The sequence below is a fragment of the Balaenoptera borealis genome (genome assembly GCF_965194805.1).
Source record: "Balaenoptera borealis genome assembly, chromosome: 11".
NCBI lineage: Eukaryota > Metazoa > Chordata > Mammalia > Artiodactyla > Balaenopteridae > Balaenoptera > Balaenoptera borealis.
This window is the reverse complement of record NC_138868.1, coordinates 37,433,732-37,454,693: the sequence shown is the minus strand read 5'-3', so window position 1 is coordinate 37,454,693 and position 20,962 is coordinate 37,433,732. Positions and strand designations below refer to the sequence as shown.

General features: G+C 48.5%; 2 protein-coding genes across 13 annotated transcripts in view; both read left to right on the top strand.

Moving 5' to 3' along the window:
- NAV2 (neuron navigator 2) overlaps positions 1-20,962 on the top strand; it is an 858,870-nt gene that overhangs the window by 721,502 nt on the left and 116,406 nt on the right. The window lies entirely within an intron of this gene.
- On the top strand, positions 18,583-20,096 carry LOC309605850 (uncharacterized protein; the record flags this gene model as incomplete). Its single annotated transcript, XM_082342180.1, has 1 exon — positions 18,583-20,096. A coding segment is annotated over one exon (384 nt), but the record flags the coding sequence as incomplete, so codon positions are not given.

Sequence of the window (20,962 nt, the reverse complement as noted above, 5' to 3'; positions counted from 1 at the left end):
CAGCAGTTGTGGCGCAGGGGCTTAGTTGCTGCGCGGCATGTGGGATCCTCCCGGGCCAGGGCTCGAACCTGTGTCCCCTGCATTGGCAGGCAGATTCTTAACCACAGCGCCACCAGGGAAGTCCCCATAACATGGAATTTTGATATGAGTGGTTTGAAATCACTGTGCCAAATATTTGTATCACAAGCCCAGCTTCTTACTATTCTCTTAGCAGGACATATTTTTTTTTTTTTTTTGCTTGTTATTCCTGTTAGCTTTAATTACATGTTTAAATTAGAATCCTTGACTCTTAAAAACCTTAATTTCTAGTGAAAACTAAGAAGTAAGCAATTATGAACTGAGCAGGACATACTTTTTTACAGAGAGTGATATAACTTCTGTAGTTCTCTGGCTTCAGAGAAATAGGGCAGCATTATTTTGAAGTTACCCCCAGAAATGGAATTTGCTGAAGAGGAATCCTCACCTTCTCTGGGGAAGACTTGGAAGCTTGGGCTGGTGTGGAGAGTGCTGAATTCGTTATCGGGAGCTTGGCATCTGCCCAAGGCCCAGGCTCTGTCACCAACTCGACTATGTCCTTCTCCAAATCTCCCCAGCATCCAAGGTGGTGATTGATACCAGAGAGGACAGAAGACTTTCTACTACGGTGCCAGCTCAAGTCAGCTTTTTTCCTGTAACTTTATTTAAAGTATTGGTTTGAAAATTCTATAGAAAGATGAACCGTTTGAGAACTGCTCTTTCTAAGGCTAAAACTCTCTATAACTAAAATCTTTAGAGTAAATATCAGCAAAAGAAAAATCAGTTGTTGTAACGCCCCCACTGGAGATTTCACAATTTGCTAAATTATTTTGCTTATTTGCATTCTCTTGTAAACATGGAGTTGCTTAGTAAATCCATTAGCATAAAGTGAAGGCCTTTTTCCCCTTGTAGCGAAAGCAGAGTCTGCAGTAGGCAATTTAATTTAATGCTTCATTGCAAGGTTAATGGAATGATCATAGATCACAGCTGAGCTTGTTCCTGCTTTTGGAGGTGGAGGATTTGGGCGGGGACTGGAAAGATGGGTGACATTTGTTCTGTTGTTCCAGCTCAGCCCCTATGGTGGGACCAAGTAGACAACAATGTCTCCTGGTTCTCTCCAAGCTGGAATTGCTCAGATGTGGTCATTTAAGACTGATTGGATAACTGACCAACTTTTTTTTAAATTTTATTTATTTATTTATTTATTTATTTTCGGCTGCATTGGGTCTTCGTTGCTGCACGTGGGCTCTCTCTAGTTGTGTCCAGCAGGGGCTACTCTTCATTGCGGTGCACAGGTTTCTCATTGTGGTGGCTTCTCTTCTTGCGGAGCACGGGCTCTAGGCGCGTGGGCTTCAGTAGCTGTGGCACAAGGGCTCAGTAGCTGTGGCTCACGGACTCTAGAGTGCAGGCTCAGTAGTTGTGGCGCACGGGCTTAGTTGCTCCGTGGCATGTGGGATTTTCCCGGACTAGGGCTCGAACCTATGTCCCCCGCATTGGCAGGCGGATTCTTAACCACTGAGCCACCAGGGAAGTCCCCTGACCAACTTGTAAAGAAAGAATTCAGGTGGCTTTAAAAAAAGGATTTAATAATGCTTACAAATTTTCTATTTTATATAAAAGTTTTGACCTGTAGGCAGTGAGATATTCTGCATTATTCTTGAATATGTTACATTTCTTTACTCTCCAAAGTTAGTGTAAACAGACCATAAGAATTCTTTATCTTTGGCTAAGTTGAAATAGCAGTAGATTTATTTCTTTCAAGTTCCTCATGTAAATCTCTTCCCAAAACTATATTCTACATGAGTGTGTCCCAAAGTGAGAGGCTAACATTAATAGTACAGGAAATAATTTTAGATGCTAGACAGGGAAATACTTCTTTTTAACAATTACATTTTAATTGTAATTTAAAAAAAAAACCTTACAACTAGCATCTCAAACCCATGATTTTACAATTATTGCTTTTAGGGTAAGGATAGTGTAGGCTTGGGATGATTTAACGTGAAATATCAAGGAAGAATATCACAGATGGTGTGCAGATATATTAAAAAATAAAAAGTAGTATGCAAATGGCTGCAGGCTAGGTAATCCTGTTCTTATCCTTGAATTGGAAATATGTGGTTTAAATAATTTAGACAAGTGAAAAAAAAATGCAGAGAACCCAGCACCTTTCCAGAATTCTTCCCTTTTAACCTGAAAAAAAGAGCTAAGTTATTTCCGTGAAGTTTTTTATAAAAAGACAGCCCAGTCCTTAAGGATTCACACACAAGCAGTAAACTACATGAGTTCTACAAAGGAAATAGGAAAAGTACCGAGAGATGATTTCTGATGAGCCCTCAGCAAAGGGAAGGCAAGCACAAGAAGGGCGGATCACCTCACAGTGCAAACAGGAACATCATTGACCTTGGCAGTGCAGCCCGGAAGGGCAGCTCTCCGGGGGAAGGCCCTAAAGGACGCCGACCCACCAGGCAGGCCGTGGCTGTTGGCGACGGGATGTAGCTGGGGTATCTTCAGGGTTATTAAAAGTAACTGATAGGAACGTGTACCTTCAGAGTCTGGGAAACAGAGACCATATCTGTTTGTGAGTCTCGTTATGTCACCAGCCAGCTTCTGAGAAATAATAAATGAAGATCGTAAATTCAAGATGCCAAGTCTGTCCTTGATCTCCTGTCACTCTTTAGGGTTGCCACCCGTGGGCTCTAGTTTTTACCTGATAGTCATCAGGGGCAACTTTCAGCAAACTAGAGCCAGCTGTCTGAGAAGGGAGGATCAAAAGGGACAAACAGAGGTAGCTTATTACAAGCTGTTGCCCCCAGATAACAGATAACTAAAGAGAGCTTTGGCATGGAGGTCTGTGGGCCGGCAGCCTGGGAGAAGGAAAGAAAACAACAGGGAGGGCCCAGGGGCTGGGCCCACAGTCGCATGGTTTGTGGAACTCCGGCTGGTTGCACGCACTGCTGTCTCCTCGGAACCCATCAGAAGTTCTTGAACTCCAGTGAGTTGAGTGTTTTCAAAGCTTAAAGGTCAGCTGTGGGAAAGTTTCCACTCTCAGGTCCCTTTCTTTGTCCCCCCAAAGCACCGCTGTGGCCCCTTCTGGCATCGTGCTTTAGCAAGCAGTGGGGTAAGACAGTTAGATGCTCCCCCGATGGTCATGTACGTGTCATTGAGAGCACGTGGAGGGCAGAAGCCAGGCTTCTGTGCACATAGATGCCGAGGAGGACTTTGCATTACTTGGTAACTTTCTTCTCAACCATTAAAACGCTTATCAAACACCGGTTGCTTTTATTAATTTAGGTAGTAATAAAAATAGCAGAAAAACTAATGCCGCGTGTTAAAACGTCAGCCTGAGACTTGAACAAAATGAAAATTGCCCTCTGACATCACCTAACAGGAAGGAGAAACTATTTTGTTTTGTTTTGTTTTTCCCTTGTTACAAGATTTTCAGTGCCCTGCAAATTCTGCACATTTTAGGTATTGAGATGGCATTTCAGTTGGGCTTCAGTCATTGTATAAACTGGACTGTCTGCATTTGGGACCCAGGCCTTGGTGCTCGGAGCCGTCCCAGCTTCAGCTTGAACAGGGAGTCCCACAGTGTGAGGATGTAACTATGCAACCTGGTATTTGACCAGCCTGCCAAGCCAGGCCCTCCTTCCTCGGTGGGAGTGTCACAAGATCTCCAAGAGCCCAGGGCACTGCTTGGCTTTGTGATTTGTGTGGAACAACATGGCCTCCTGGCACCAAGCGGTGCATTCACAGATTCAGGCCCGACCTGGAGAAAGGAGTTGAATCCAGGCCAGAGCACCCCAGCCAGCAGATGCAATTGGTAGGAGCCCTCACCATGTGGTAGGTCCCCAACCCAGCTATTTCTTAGGCATCGCCCCTGCTGGGATATGCAGGCTAGAGGGAGCACAGATGGGAATGACTTCTCCCCTCGTCCTCCCTTCCAAGCCTGGGGTAAGGAGAACAATGGCCCCCCAAAGATGTCCCCGACCATATCCCCAGCACCTGTGAATATGTTACGCTACATGGCCAGGGGAATTAAGGTGGCTTATCAGCTGACGTTTAGATAGAGTGCCTTGGATTATCCAGGTGGGCCCAGTGTTATCACAAGGTCCTTAAAAGTGGAAGAGGCAGGAGAGGGGGGCAGAGTGATGAGGTGTGAGAGGCACACCACCCGCCCTGGCTGGCTTTGCGGATGGAGGAAGGGGCCACAGCCAAGGAATGTGGGTGGCCTGTATAAAAAGGAAAGGGCAAAGGAACAGATTCTGCTCCCCTCCAGCCTCCAGAAATGAATGTAGCCCTGCCAACACTGTGATTTCAGTCCATGAGACCCAATTCAGACTTCTGCCTCGAGGAACTGTAAGACAGTACATACTTACTGTTTTCACCCACCAAGTTTATTATAATTTGTTACAGCAGCAATAGAAAACTAATACGCATCTTTACCAGAAAATAATAAAACACAAGGAGGAAAGGGGTGGGGTGGGAGGGATTGGGAGACTGGGATTGACACATATACGTTATTGATACTATGTATAAAATAGACAACTGATGGGAACATACTGTACAGCACAGGGAACTCTACCTAATGCACTGTGGTAACCAAATGGGAGGGAAGTCCAAAAAGGAGGGGATATCTGTATGTGTATGGCTGGTTCATTTTGTTGTGCAGTGGAGGCTAACACAACATTGTAAAGCAACCATACTCCAATAAAAATTAATTTAAAAAAAAGAAAATAGCAAAAACAATCACAGTCGCTATTTCCTGATGGATCGCTATATGCCAGGAACTGTGCCAAGCACCTTACAAACTTTGTGTCATTAATTCCTAACCCTGACCCTTTGAGAGGAGGTATTATCCTAGCTTCATAGGCTATGAGAGGGTTAGGTTACATCCACAGCTAACTGTCTATAGTGTCCAAGCTGGAATTGAAACCCAGGCCCACCAGACCCCCCCCAAAGGCTCTAACCACCTGCCATACTGCCCGTTCAGGGAGCCCTCTGTGCAGGGATTCTTCCCTAGTTCCAGCCCGTATCTTGGTGTCATCTCGTTAATTGAGGCCCTACTCACTAAAAAGGTAAACAACGTCCAGATGCCTGGAAAGGCGAACTCCATCCTTAAGGGACAATGCAAAACAGTTTGCATTAAGAGGGAAGAGGGAATATTTCTTGACTCCTCTCCCTCCATCCCACACTTTTCTCACAGGGACACTGCAGATGGGCTGATCCTCATCCCTTATCCCATCGTGATTTCAGGCCTCAAGGAAAAGGCCTTTCTTACACAGTGCTGGGCCAGTTTACCCCTTAGCCTCCTTGCAGGTTTGGAGGAGGGATGCCTGTTTGTGGATTCTGACCTGCTGCCAACTTGGGTGGTTTGCTGGAGGAGGGGTCCACAATTTCAAGATCCCAGGCCAAGGCTGATCCTTCCTTTTAATGATCCCAGAAATCCAGGGCCCATAGAATCTGCTGAGATTCTGCAGTCATTTGAAGAATTCTCCCTGCTCCCGGCTTACCACTGTAGTCCCTGAGGCATTGCTGGAGTTTCTCTACCCAGAGTTTGGGGGTCTGCAGGCCTACTTGGCTGAGCCTTGGTCTAAGGAGGGCTCCCCTAAAATGTTCCCTCCCTCCCCCTCGCTGTCTCCTCTCTGTGTCTTTTGAGCACTGTCATTTCCTAATCTTCCCACCTTCACCAAGGAAGCCAAGGGGGCGGGGTTTGCCCTTCTTTTATCACTAATCACACTTCATGCCATCTCTGGCTGCCAGTATTTGAGCCCTGTTTCCCTTGCATTCATGTGGTGGGAGTGCGGGACTGAAGATCTGTACCGGCCAGTGTAAGGACCCCCAGTGGGTTGTGGCCATGACAGTGTAAAATAAACCAAATTAAAAGTCAGCTTCTTAGTCACATGAGCCACATTCAAGTGCTCGCAGGTCCCACGTGATTTGGGGCCACCCTATTGGAGAATGCAGACACTCTTCAGTAGATAGAGAACATTTCATCACTGCAGCAAGTTCTTTTGGGCAGCGCTGATATAGACCAGCTCATTTCTATTTCAAAAGGCAGCTGTGGAGTAAAGAGAAGACATGGGATTTGCTGTAGAGGGACCCTAGGTCTAGTCAAAACTCCTGAGTTTCAGGGTTTTGTCTCTAAAATGAGGACAGTATTCACACGTGCCTCACAGGACTGTTGTGAGGAGGGCCCAAGGTGACGGTAGGGAAAGTGCTTTATAAAGTACGGAACAAAGATAAATACACTGATTATTCTTTGGCCTGCAAGCCATTCAGGGCAATCTGGCCTCTAGCCCTCTGCAGTTCTCTTACCTTTATATTAACTTAACTAATAGTTAAGCCCTCTTCTTTCCGTAACAGCTTAGAGTAACTATGTATAGTAAAAGAACAATTGTAAATTAAAAGAATGAAACATTAGGACAGAAGGAAATGTAAGTTAGAATATGACATGTAGAAAAGGGAGAAAATTGAGAATACAGCTGTACATAAGGTCCTACATGGTTGCGTATTTGCATGGTAATTCAGCATTGAGATTCCTACTGGACTAAGTGAAAATGAACTTTGCCTTCCTGACTGTTCCCATAATATTTTGTCTTCATCTTGCCTTGCTTGGCTCAATCAGTTGATCTCTCTCCCTCTCTCTCTCTCCCCCTCTCTCCCTCTCTCCCTCTCTCTCTCTCTCTCTCTCTCTCTCTCTCTCTCTCTCTCTCTCTCTCTCCCTCCCTCCCTCTCTCTCTCTCTCCCCACCCCCCTCTCTCTCTCTCTCCCCCTCTCTCCCTCTCTCTCTCTCCCTCTCTCTCTCCCCCTCTCTCCCTCTCTACCTCTCTCTCTCTCTCTCTCTCTCTCTCCCTCTCCCCCTCTCTCTCTCCCCCTCTCTCTCTCTCTCTCTTTCTCTCCCTTCCCCCCCGCCCCACCTCCACCCCTCTGTCACCCCCAGCCCTTCCCCTCTCTTCCTCTCTCATACTCCTGGCCTCCTCCTTCTCACTGCCTCATAACTGCCTATTATACCCACTAGTGCCCCCAAGCGTTTTCCTAGTCCTGCATTCCAGGGTTATACTCATTTTCTTCGAATAAGAAGATGCCTCTAGTACAGTGCCCAGCATCAATGATCTTCATTGTGTTTCTTTTCCATCCCTTTCCGCTTTCTTCTCCTGCCCGTGTGTAGCAAGAGAACACAAAGGAGAGAGTGAAAGTCACTTTCATTTTAAAGCTCATAAAAGGAGCCTTAGAGGCAAACCTCTATTTCCGTGGTAACAGGATAATACTTACTGCATTGGCCTTTCCCAAGAGCCTCTTTTCTGCCGGTACCACTGGCTTCCTTTTTAAGTAAGAGCGGCTGCTTGTGGAATGGGTGGGCAGAGGCCACCTGTGCTGAACGGGGAGCAGCGTTGACAGGAAGCAAACCATCTGCACCTTCAGCCACAAAGGAATTCTCCCAGGGGGTTGTAACAAGAAGAGAAAGAATGGTCTGTGGAGTATCATTTCTCATTCATGCAGTGTTTTCACTTAAAAAAAAAAAAAAAAGGCAGTATAGTGGCCCCACGAGAACCCTCTACTCCCTTATGCTGCCCGACTTCATGGCTTTGTTCCAGGGCTTGCCATAGGAGAAGCACAGCGGAGTGTGTGTACGTTAGGGGACAGGGAAGACAGTCACTCCCCCAAAGCACATTTTCCAAACGTGGTGCCTTTTCAATAGTTGCTTAAAGGTAATCTGAAGACTTGATGGTTGTACAAAGTATGGATGAGAAGACATCTAGCAATACAAAAGCAAGAGTGACAGGTCAAAGAGAAACAACCATGTGCTTCCCTGGCGGTCCAGTGGTTAAGACTGCACGCTTCCACTGCAGAGGGCGTGGGTTCGATCCCTGGTCGGGGAACTAAGATCCCATATGCCATGTGGCGTGGCCAAAAAAAAAAAAAAGACCAAAGGAGGCACCTTTTTCTGTGCTTCCTCCCCCAGAAACTTGAAGCATAGGCCCCCATCCCAAACTCAGAATCTGACTACGCCTGTGCCCTGGAACAGAAAATAACATCATGTGTTTTAATCCGAGTACCTGGGCCAGTCTTTGCGTCAGTTACGACAGGCTAGGTTGTGCTGCATAGCAAACAACTCCCAAAACCCACCCTTAGTATCTGGCCATTGCAGATCAGTGGGAAGCTATGTTGTACATCATTCTCACCCTAGGACCTGGGGTGCCAGAGAAGCGACTATTTAGAGCATTGACAATGTCCATGGCAAAGAGAAGACACACTGCCTCTTAAAGCTTCTGTCCAGGAATGGCCCCTGTAACTTCCACTCATTTGTCATTGGCCGAAGGAAGTCACAGGGGTACACTTAAATTCAGAGGTGAAGAGAAGTACATTTTTGCCAGGTGCCTGTGAGAACAAAATATGTGGAGAACTCCTTAGTGACTATCATTGTTTTATTACATACAAGTGGCAGCCTGAGCCCAATACTGCCCCCACCCCACCGCATTATGTAACCAACTCTGAATCATGCAGTTCATCACATATTCACTATATACCTATCAGATGCTGGGCACCATGGCGCCTAGTCTGACTGATGGCCTCGGTCGGGGATGGTGAGCCCGTAGATGAAGAACCCGCTGACTGAACTGGCTGAGGAATTTTAGACAATGCTATGGGTCAGTTGCATTTCAGCAAAGTATTTGGCCTGTATCTTGATATGTGACAGCTTATAGAAAATGCTGATGACTATTTAATATTGACAGAGCATCTCCCATGCACCAGGCCCTGGGGGTCCAAAGGTGAGTCAGGACATCGTCCCTGCTCCCTGCCCTCAGGAAGCTTACAGTCAAATTGAGGGGAGAGGAGCCTTAATAAGCCCTCATAACACCGTGTGCCAAGTGCCAAAGAGATTTGTGGGAACCGGAAGGACCAGGGGTAGCCCTGAGGGCTAAATGTCATCCTACATTGGGAACTTGTTGTTACTGTAGTGAAATGCAGGAGGTTTCTTTTCCTGTCAGTGATGATTTGAGAGATCCTTTAAAAATATTACCCAAGTGTCAAAATAGGCCCGCTTGTTTCATTATCCACTTGGGATTTTCCTTTTGTTTCCTTTAATATCCTTTGTCACGTTTGAAGAGCAGCCTAGCTGTGATTTCTGTGACTGAAATGCAGGAGCTGATGAAATAAGCCTGGTGTAGAAGGAGCCCTTACACCGGCTGTGGAGACGTGTTCCTGGTTCAGTGTAGCCTTTAGGCTGGTCACGCTGGACAGCTGTGCCAGCCCAGTTTCCGTTCAAGGTTACCTTGCATGTAAATGTATTTTCCCAAGGCTGCCCCTCCGAAGAGAGGCTTACCATGCAAGGCTGGGGGAGAGAGCGCCCTTCAGAGTCACCAGCCGCAGCCCTCTCTCACTTTGCCAGTGAGGAAATCCAGGTCTGGGGAGATGGTTTGTGGTCCAGTGACTGCTCTGTCCTCCAGGCTTTGGGGAGCAAAGTCATCTCGGCGTGCGTTTGGAGAGCATGAACTCTGAGTAACTGATGAAAGCGCACATTATTGCTTTGGTAAGGACAAATGCAGTCCATTCAGTAAGGGAGGGAGTGCACTAGGAATCAAGAGTCCTTGTCCTAGACCTGGTTCTGCCACCACTGAACATCTTGGGCAAGATGCTTCCCCTCCCCGAACCCCTCGTTCCTTCATCCATGCAGTCAGATCTGCCGATGTTCAAGGTCCTTGAGTTCCTGGGACTCGGTGTTCTTGTTTGTCATTTGAAGGACAGAGTTACAGAATGACTCAAGGCTGTGACTCATCCACACAGGGCAGGGACCCCACGAACCTTTCGACTCTGATGATCTCGATGACAGGTGTCGTGCGATGGCGTTTCTTTTAGGAGCGCGGTGCTCATCCAGGGCCCCTGGTGTGTGCAGACCCAGCAGGCTGAGGGGCCCCTCTTCTTCCCCAGAGGAGAGAAAGCCTCAAAGTCCATCCTCACTGCGCTTCAAAGCGAAGCCACGAGGCACTTAGGGAGAGAGAGGCAGGTAGCAGTGTCGCTGATGGCAGGCACAGATGAATGCCCAGGGCTGAAGGACCGAATGAAATCTTGCAAAAGGGGAAGGTAGGGCAGACAGAGCTGTGACCGGGAGCGGTGGGTGTATGTACCTTTCTGACGCTTTGGAGAAAATCTATTACACGTGATAATGGATTTTGCTCTAACTTGGAGCTTCCCCAAAGTTATATTAGAAGTTGAAGCTCATGGGATTGTAGTCTTATTTTCATTGAGATAAAATTCCAAGTGACTGATAAGCAATGAATTGTATTTACTTTGGTGGGTGTTTTGACTCAGGATTTAATTAGACTTGGGAGGACATTGTTCCCTAAATCACCACTAGCAGCGGCCTCTGCCTGTCCAAAGGGGAGTGGGCGGCTTTGGGAATGAGCAGTGTCGGGGGCTTGGGGGGACTTCCCTACACTGTGATTTTTCATGCAGTTGGCAGGCTTTGTGCGGTACACCAGCGTCCTAGAGGGCAAAACTGGGAATGGGTTTATACAAGACCATGAGCTTTATGGATAAGGGAGCAGATTCTGAAAGGTGACATTCCTTCCCAAAGCCACAGTGCCGTAAGGGGCAAAGTTAGGAGTAGAATTCAGGTCTCTCTGGGCACAAAACCTTTGCTTTCCATCATCGTGCTTGCTCCCTCTTTGTTCAGAGGCTCAGTGCCATCCTTCCAGAAGGTGACCCTCACTGGGAGCTACATGAGTGATGGACGAGCATCTCCTTAGTGCTTTGCACCGGCTGAGGTGCTTGCAAAGGTGACAGCCTGGGGACCGCTGACCTTTGAGACAGTCCTCTTCCCAGCTCTCGTTTTTCCCATCTGGAGGCTGGGTCATAGGAATGCCAGAGACTGCGGCTCAGGCCGGGCTCTGCTGCTGCAGAGGGAACTCTAGCTCTTCCTTAAGAAGAATTTGGGGATGCTTCAAGCCGTGGGAGTCATATTTTCCTCTGTAGGAACATTTAACTTCTTCAGTGCCAGAACCTCCAGCAGAGGCTTCAGAGTTCCCTTTGTCCTGCTGGTCACACCTGGTGACCTTCAGGGTCTGTCTGCTCCGGGAGTGGCCTCTGCCATAGACCCCTATGGCTTTTGTGTCTTGGGACTTAAGGAAAAGGAGGCCGGCTTCGTGCGCTCCAGCTGCAGCCCTGTTGTTTTCCCTTGTCCGCTGCGCACTTTGATTTATCGCCCTCATTAATCCGTGGTGCTCAGTTCTGTAAAATTGCCTGAAATGAGATCTGAAGAGGGACTCTGACATTTTGAGGGATGTTGTAGGATTGTGTGGAGGAGATTAAATGGGGACTGAAGGAAATGAAGTGGTTACATGCCTCGGTGGGCTCAAAGCCCCTGACTCAAGGGTTTCTGTTGTCTCCTCTCTCTTTAGCTTACCCTGAGATTTGGGGAGAGGCACTCACAACCCCTCTGGTGGCAAAATGAGGCTTAAAAAAAAAAACAATCCTCCCTGGCTGCCTCTTTGGGCTTCCGGGACGTGGACCCGTGGGTAACCCACGAGGGTGCGGTAGTTGAAGCCCTAGAGGAGACGTGCAGCAGAATCACAGGTCATCTTGGCTGGGCAGGACTCTCATGTGTTGTCTTGTACAGGGTACACAGGTGGCTGCGGAGGGTGAGTGCAGGGGCCACACTGGGTGTCCTGCCATCAGCCAGAAGCTGAGTACCATGCAGGCAGATGCGGGTAGATCTCCAGGTACCCTCTGCCTTGTTCTGTAGGAGCTCTTGCAGGGAGAAGGAGTCATTTTTCCATTGTCAGTGTGGGAGGAGCTCGTGAGAGCTCTGGGTACACCAGGGGTGGAGGGCCCTTGGGAGGCTGTCTAAACTCCTCCATAGGACTCTCGGCAGCTTGCAATCTGTGGTCCTGGCCTCTGAGCCTCATTGTCAGCAGCAGCTACTTTTCTAGGTATTGTCCTAAATGCTTTGCATATTTGCTCTAACTTCCCAGGGGACCCAGTGAGGAGTTATCCCCATTTCACAGTTGAGAAGTCCTGGGTCAGTGGGTCTAAGTGACTTGCCCAGGGGCACGTGGGCAGTGAGTGGCAGAGCTCAGATTCCAACCTGGTCTGTCGGACTCCAAAAACATGTTCTCCCTGGGGTGCTGTGCTGCCCGCCTCTAAAAGAGGAGGGTGTGCCAGTGATGAGTAGTCTTTGATCCAGCTCTCTCCTGGAATAATCAGGAATAACCTCCTGGCTTCCCTTACCTCCGTAACCCCCCGCCACTCATGCTCCAGGACTGGCCCCAGCCCTGCCTTTCCTAGGAAGCCTCTTTGCCCTCTCCTCTCCTCCCCTAACCCCAGACGGGGTCCCCCGCGGACCTCTCATCCATCCAGGGTCTCCCGGTAACCCGTGTTTTGCTCTCTGGTAGCATGTAGCATGCCTTTGGAGTTGTCTGCCTCCAGGTGTGGTCTCCCCCGCTAAACTAAAGGGAGGAACCGGAATGGTATCTTACTCTACTCAGCATTCCTGGACTCTGCACGGGCCTGGCATATACAGTAGTAGATGTTTGCTGTATAATTAATTTACAGTACCCTAAGAATGATTAATAAGACTTGCTGAATATTTAGGTTTCCTCTCCTTTTCCATCCAGTCTATTGGCAAATCTTGGCCATAGTCCCTGCAAGTGATCTCTCACATCTCTCTGCTTCTCACTGTCTCTCATCTGCCATCACAGGGGTCCAGGCTGCCATCACCTCTCGTTGAGCTCCCACTGTGGCCTCCTGACTGGGCTCACTGTTTCCTCCATGGCCTTCGTTTGGTGCATTCTCCACCCAGCAGCCATTGTGATCTGCTTAACACGTACATCAGATCTCCTCTGCCCCCTGCCTATAACTTTACCTCAGTGGATTTCCGCTGCACATAGAATAGAATCCATACTTCTTACCATGGTCTCCAGGGTAGGGCATGTTCTAGTCCCTGCCTGTCTCTCTGGCCTCACCTCATTCCACTTTCCCCTCCCCAACGCATGCCTTCCTCTAGGCCCTTGAACTTGCCAAATGTCTCCCTCCAGAACCTTTGCATGTGCTATTCCTTGTGCCTGGAATGTGCTTCTCACGCTCCCCCCTTTCTTTTCATAAGGCTGACTCATTCTCATCCTTCAGGAATCAACTCAGACATCTCACCCATCTCTCAGGGAAGGTCCCTGACCACTCTCTCTAATGGTCTCAGCTGTTAGTGTCTTCTGGAGCATCCAGTCTGATTTTTTCACATCCCTATTTGCATTTGCGTTCATTTTTATTTATTTGTCTTTTATGTCTTTCCACTAGACTGTAAGTATCAGTAAAACATAAACTAGGTCAGTTCTGTGTGCAGGTGAATCTCCTTCCTAGCACAGTGCCTGGCTCAGAAGGGTGCTCATTACATATGTTCTTGAATGACTGTCTGGCTCTGTGATGCAGGGACAATATGCAAAATACTTAAAGCCATTGAGGTGCAGGCACCAACCAACCAGAACAGGGCACTCACCAGTCAGAACAAGGGCAACAAGGCAGTGGCAAACCAGAACAGGCACTGACCAATCAGAATAGGGCACTGGCCAACCAGAACAGGCACTGACCAATCAGAATAGGGCACTGGCCAAGCAGAACAGGCACTGACCAATCAGAATAGGGCACTGGCCAAGCAGAACAGGCACTGACCAATCAGAACGAGGCATCAGTGGTGGTAAACAACTCTTATTGCCAGCACAGATCAATTCTGGTGCTGGGGCTTATAGTGATCCATCCCACTCAGTCCTCATCCAGTCCTCAAGTTAAGTTAACCATGGCCCCAACCTGCATTCAAAAAATGGGTTTGTTGGTATCCAGGAGCTTCTCCTGTGTGAGACTGAATGGTTCGACCCAGCCCACTATCTTTCCCAGAAAAAGGATTTCAAACCTGCAACCCCCTGACATGTTTAGACTCCAGCTTTGCTGCCTCCCAGCTACATGACAGAGATCAATTAACTTAACCATCCTGAGCCCCCATGTCCTTGTCTATAAAATAAATAATAATGAGCCCACTTCCACTTCGTAGAGTAGCTGTGCAGAGTAAATTAGAGTAGTGCAGGGGTAATGTTAGCACAGCGGCTGAGCCCAGTTAAACACCCTCCGTAAACAGCAGCCAGTTTTGTTTTGTAAAGGATTAGAATACCAGTTGCACAGATGAGGAAAGAGAGACACAGGAAGGTTGAAGTGCCTAAGTTGGGGGTCCAGGATGGAAGTATAGGTCCTGCCAACCCCAGGTCCAGCACTGTGGCCACTTGCCTGCATCACCTCTGTGCCCCAGCATACCCTTCTCTTTGTGATTCTGCTCTGGGGGACAGTCTCACTCAGCTCCTGTCCCCCTGCTTCTCCTACCCTTGGGGAACTCTGGCTGAAGAAAAAGCAGAAGATATCATTTAAGGCCAGAGCCCCCCATGAGTAACTGCCAAAAGCTGAAGTAGTCGGCGCACTCCACATCCTGGCAAGAGGCCCCACTCTTGAAACCAGCAGGCTGACCACAGCATAACAACATCAGAGGTGCAAACCTGTTAAAATCCCCAGCAAAGGTCTTGAAACAGAACTTGAAAGGGTTTATGACCCTGTGGATTTAAATGTCTCTCGGAGCCAAGCTATAATTCCAGCTCTTCGTCTGGAAGTCAAGATCAGAGCCATAATTTGAGGAGGGCCTTAGAACACACACCGATTATGTTTCAAGACACAAGCTGTGGGCTGTGCTGTGGGAGCGCCTGGGGTGCTAACCGGGCAGGGGGTATGGAGGGGAGGGGAGCGGGGAGTAAAGCAGGGTGTCTAGCTGAGGCAATTAAATGTCCTTGCCTCTCACTTTAAACAAGGGCCCCGAGGTAGCCTCCCAGAGGGCTGTGCTCTTAATGATCTGGGATAAAGGGCTAGAGGGCAAAGCCAGCGAGCTGGTAGAGCTAATGCAGGCTCTGGCCTTGAATGTCCCTGCAGGAAGTCTGGAGCGGAGGGCCTCTGTCCTTAAGCAGCACTTGTCATGCTAATGACCCAGCCACCACGCCAGTGCTGGTGCCACCAAGGTCAGCTCCCAGACTTCAGATCTGAGCTCCACTGGGGCCAGAGAGCTGGGCGGCCTCCTCAACATCGCTCTTCCGACCGCTTTCTGGCGTGTTCTCATGTGCTGTGTTTCCCGGCACAGCCCCTCTGCTTTCATGGCCACTGTCCTGTTACTCCACACGTTAGCCCGCGCGTAGCCGCAGTGATCCGCCCCAAATGCCGATCTGACTGCGCGTATCAGTGCATCACTCACCTGCTTAGAAGGATCTAGAGTGGTCCACCCAACCTCGGCCCTGACTGCCACACCAGCCTCACTTCCCACTTCATAATCCGCAGCACCAAACCTTTCACAGTTTCTAGCACACTCCATGATGTTCTACGTCTCTGTGCCTTTGCCCGTGGAAGGCCCTCTGCTCAGAATGCCCTCTCCTGGCCCTGCTTTGCGAGGCTAACTGACACATACACTTCTTTCAGCGTTCGGTTCCAATGTTTCCTTACTAGGCATCTCAGACTAAGTAAGTTTCTTTCCTGGGAGCTCCCAAAGGGCCCCATGCAATCCTTTACTTTCTAACAAAATCTTAACTGTTATTTTTTTTCTATTACCTCTGTATTAAGCTTGAAGACAGGGATTATCTTAGTTATCATTGGGTTTCCAGGACCTGATAATACAGTGTTTGGCACACAGTAGGTGCTCAGTCAGCACTTGTTAAACTGGACTCCTGTTTTAGCCAGATGAGTTATGTTTCCCCAGCTTGAGGCGTTGGCTTTTCACTGTGAACATGGTTGTTTTTCTCGCTCCCAGCACTGGTTCAGCCCTTAGCTGGGTGGGTGGCACAGAGTAGGTCTTCAGTGAAGGATCAGGTGCCAGCCTGACTGAAATGACTGGAGTGTGACTGTCCCTTCCATCCAGTGGAGCGCTCACCAGGACTTAGCATGTGTAGGGTGCTGAGCTAACCCTGTGGGTACACAGGGGTCTGGAGTGGCGCCTTCTTTAAAAAAACCAAAGGCTTCTCCGTTATCTCAAAGACCAGGTCATGAGCAACTGAGGGAAAGGGCAGGGGACTGTCGATGCTTTCTGATTCAGAGGTCAGAACCAGAGCGCTAGAGCAGGATTCCTGGAGGAGAGGGGACTTTTAGGTGGATCTTGGAAAACAAGTGGGATATCTGAGTGGTGAGGAGGATAGAGACAGTCCAGGTTTGGCAGGGAGGGAAATGGGACGGAGGGAAAGGAGGTCCCATCCCTGCAGGCTGTGTTTTCCAGGCTGGCTGGTGCTTTACGTGGATACCTAAAGCCTCATCTCTAGTAGCCATGTCCCACTGTGCCCTTCAGGAGTCACCTCCCCCATCTCCAGGCTGTGTCAGAGGTCATCCCTGTGCCCTTCGAGAGGAGCCTTCTGAAAACAGACCCTGATAGACACAATAGCTGACTTATCTGTAGATGTCCTGGGGCTTACCGTATTAAAACTGGCCACCTCCTAATGATTAAACACTACACAAACACCCGGTGACCAGGGTGTCCTGCCATAAATGGGTTGTAAACCAGGGGGTGCAGCAGCTGTCCCACTAACTGGAGGGAAGGAGGCTGGAGAAATGCTTTCTGCCCTAAGCAACGAGCCCTCTGACATGCACCCAGAGAACAGACCCAGAACTTCACTGCACCTGGGAAGGAGGTGGGGGAGGGGAGCGGTGGGGTTCTGAGGTCACTGAGGGTGGAAAATAACAAGCACCTCCCTCCCCTCTCTTGTGCTAGATGCATTAAGCTGTGCCTTAGTGGGCATCACAGCCTGGCTGGTGAGTTCGGTGTAACAGATGGGGAAATAGAGCTAGTAACCGATGGGGCTGGATTCAAATGATGTTCTATTTCATCTGCATACCCATCTATGAGGGGAAAACTATCACCACCACCTTCAAGTTAGATGATGCAACTGACTCAGAGAGGCTAGGTCATTTGTCTGGAGTCACACAGCAAGCAGGACTAGAACCCAGGTCATCTGACCTGCGTGCACAAGCCCTCTCCATTATCTCACATGACCACACACTGCCCCCAGCCACTCCCGAGGGTCAAGGGACTCAAAGGGCCAGGTGTGGGACATTGCCTCTCCTATCGGTACCCACTCCCCACAATCTCTGAGTTAGCTCCACTTGAGTCCAACAGGTAAAAGAATCATACCTGCTTCTGCCTTTTGCTTCTCCAGGAAGGAGGCCACTGGGCCCTATTGGTGGGAAAAGTAAGGGGTTCACGCCCAACTACCTGCACGCACTCTTCCTAGTGGTTTAGAAGGAGCAGACCACGGCTATGGGCGTGAAGCCTCTTGAGAGCCAGGGAGGAGAATGAAGCCTTCTTGCCTGGCAGACTTAAATGTCCTTCAGAGGAACCTTGAGTTTCGGGACGCACGATTCTAGGATAATCCACACCTTCTTTGCGCTCTGGTTTCCCTTCTGTGAAATGGGCGTGTGAAGTCCTGGTTTCTCCTCTCCCGTGCAGCTCGCTGCACCCCTAGAACAGGTGTGGCTCCGGCCTCAGCAGCCCACGTTCTCCCTGCTAGCCATGAGGAAATGACCACCCGGTGCTAATGGAACATAAAGCGATGTGCTCCAAGGGCAGTTTTGATGCTCTGATCAGGTTACAGTTAATTCTTTCAGAACCTCCTTCCCTGGGAGGCACAGCCTTACTAGTCTCAGAAATTCCCTTTCCTTGCCCCAGGGCCTCCTTGTAACTTAAGGTGGTTCTGAAAGAAGATAGCATCTAAATCCACTGGGTTGCTCTCCAGGCTACAAGCTTTAGCCGCCTTGCCGGCCTGCACTGGCCTCCCTCTTGTTCCAGATGCCACCAAATGGGCTTTGGGGAGTCAGCGTTTCTCATCTGTCTTTCTTTTTCTTTTTCATGCTTCTTTGGATTCAAGACCTCAAACCTGAGGCAAAATGCAGTGGTTAAGAGCCGAGGAATAGCCTGTCGCCCAAATAATTTGGCTGGGATAGCCCAAATCCCAGCTCAGGCACTTACTAACCAAATGACTTAGAGTAACTTAATGCAGATAATTAGAGGCCCTTCTTGGTGTAGTCAGCATGAGACCCACCAGTGAGAATCCCAGTAAACGAGAGCATTTATTCAGAAGGAAGATTTGGCTCCAAGGTAGGGCAGAAAGGAAAGTGTCTTCTGATGCATCCTCGCTGGACTGCGAACCTCTGCCAGTGGACACCCTCTCTGTCCGTCTTAACACTGTAACAGCCAGGGCCTGGAAGCCCCGTGCTGGAAGCCCCATAAATGTTTGTGAACAATTTCAATGCCAAGTGCTTCTGGTTATTTTTAATCATTCTTTAAAAGCAGAACAAGGGGAAATGAGTCCCGTCTGGGTTGAGAGCTGTTCAATTCAGAGAGGAACCCAGCAAAGGGAACTGACATTTCTGAGCACTTCCTATGTGCCTGGCAGTGGGCTGAAGGTTCCAGGATCTCACCTCATGTCATCCTGCCAAACTCCTTCCTGCGAAGTCAGTGTGACCTTTATTTTTCGTGTCAGGAAACTAAAATGAGGTGCAGAGGGGTGAACTTACCTGAGGTCAGACAGCTGGAGAAGCTGGGTTAATAATAGTAGCAGCAGTAATAGTAGTAGTAGCAGCAGTAGCAGTAATAGTAGTAGAAGTAATAGTAGTAGTAACAGCAGTAATAGTAGTAGAAGTAATAGCAGTAATAGTAGTAGCAGCAGCAGTAACAGTAGCAGTAGCAGTAGCAGCAGCAGCAGTAATAGTAGCAGCAGCAGTAATAGTCGTAGCAGCAGCAGTAATAGTAGTAGTAGCAGCAGCAGTAATAGTAGTAGCAGCAGCAGTAATAGTAGTAGCAGCAGTAATAGTAGTAGCAGCAGCAGTAATAGTAGTAGCAGCAGCAGCAGTAATAGTAGCAGCAGCAGTAATAGTAGTAGTAGCAGCAGCAGCTAACATTTATGTAGTACTTACTATGAGCCAGGCACTTTACTGAAATTTACTCACTTAATCCTCATGGGAATCCAATGAGTTATGCTCATTTTACAGATGAGGAGACTGAGGTACAAAGAGGTTAAATAACCTGCACATAGTTGGAGGCGGAGCTGAGACTGGAACCCTGGTCTCCACAGACCATTTTTTTCTTGTCTCCCAGAAAGCGTTAGGAAGGACTTTGTAGAATACAGAAGAATTAGATTATTAAGTAAAATGGTGGTCCTTCCTTTCCTAGAGGTCTTTTAAAATGAGACTCCGCATGCCCAGGGTGTGTGAAAGGGATTTTCCTGGAGGTGTAGGGCAAGGGTGCGGGAACCCGTGAGCCCCGCTGGGACCTAGCCATATCTCTCCAATCCTGACAGGGTTGGCAGTATTCTTGTCACTGAAGAAACTGGTCTGCCCTTCTCCAGAGTGAAATGACAGGTTGGAGAAGGCTGTGAGAGTCTAAATTTAGCCAGCAGAACGTCTTCATGGTCACCAGGAAAAGATAGGTTTGACAGGTTGGCTGGAGGACAGAAGCCAGTCCTTGAAGAAATCAGTTCTCCCTTGGAAGGTAAGTCAGATTCAGTATTTATCTCCACTGAGCCTGTGGTGTGAGCTGTGGATCAGGGGCTGCAACCAGGAGCACCGAGGGGTGGGTACCAGGAGGTAGAGCCGCCTCCTCGCCAGGGCTTCTGCTGTGGTCATCTGCCCGGATCAGCCAGCGTTAGAATAACCGCCTACTGTGCCCACCCGCACGCTTTGGATCCTTTGCTTTATGGTGCTGGTGAGAATTTGTCAAAGTGTTTTATGTCCACAGAATGGGAGAACATCATCATTATGCTTTACTTCTTGCGCTAGTCTTATGAGACGTGTCAGTTGGGGAAGCCTGTTTTGTGGAGGCGGGGGAACAGAGCCCAGATGTTTCAGAAATCTCAGTCTGTGTATTTTAAGCTTAAATCAGTTAGTCTGCTTTTCCATTACTAGGTAGGCCTCCTGATTTAAATGTGTATTGAAAGGTTCAATGTTCTCTCATAGTGAATTTTCATTTTCACTGAAGTGGGTGTGTCTGTCTTCATTTGTATCTGTGTCTTTTCTCTCTCACCTTTATTGTCCTTTCCTCAGCTACTTCTTGAGGTTCACAACCTTCCAGAGCTTTCCCTGCCCCCTGACAGCCAACAAAGATTGCAGGGACACAAGCAGAGCATGCTTACAAATCAGCACCTTCCGCGCTACCCTTAGGACTCTGCTCAGGCAAAGATAGAGGCTCAGAAGAAAATCATTCACACCACGCCGTGTCCCCGCGGCAGCCAACCCACTCTGGAAGAGAAGTTCGCCAGTGTGGGAGACGACTAAATTTAGACTTGTGTATTTCTTTTTCTGCTGCTTGTGTCTTTGATCTACTTGGCAGTTGAAAATTGAAGTTCCTCAGATCTCTTTTCCCCGGGTTATTTTCTAGATAAACCATTTGCACAGAACAGTATGTGTGCCTGCACATGCTTAATTTCCCTGGCATCCGATAAATGTTTTGAAATAGGGTAATGCTGGAAACACTTTTCATTACCTTAAAGTGCTTTGCGTAAATAGAATTGATTCTTTTCCTCGACTGCTGTGATGTTACTGCTTTTTTCTTAAATGGATAAGAGCACTGTAACTAGCTTCCCTTCTTATCACTTCCATCCTGTTCAACCATCTTTTCTGTTCCTTCCTGTAGCATTTGCTGGCAAATGAGATTTCATGGCCCTGCATAGCTGCACAGGTGTCTGTGAGACCTCCCTAACTGTGGGATGGGAATTTGGAACCCTTTGTCTGTAAGAAGAGAGACAGGGGGTGGGGGATAGTAAAGCAAAACATGGGTTGGGGGCTGGAGATCTGAGGTCCCACCCTGGATCTGTCACTAAACTCTGTGTTCTCATGCAAGTTACTTCCTCTCCGCCTGAGCTCACCCATAAAATAAGGGAATTGAGCCACACGGCAC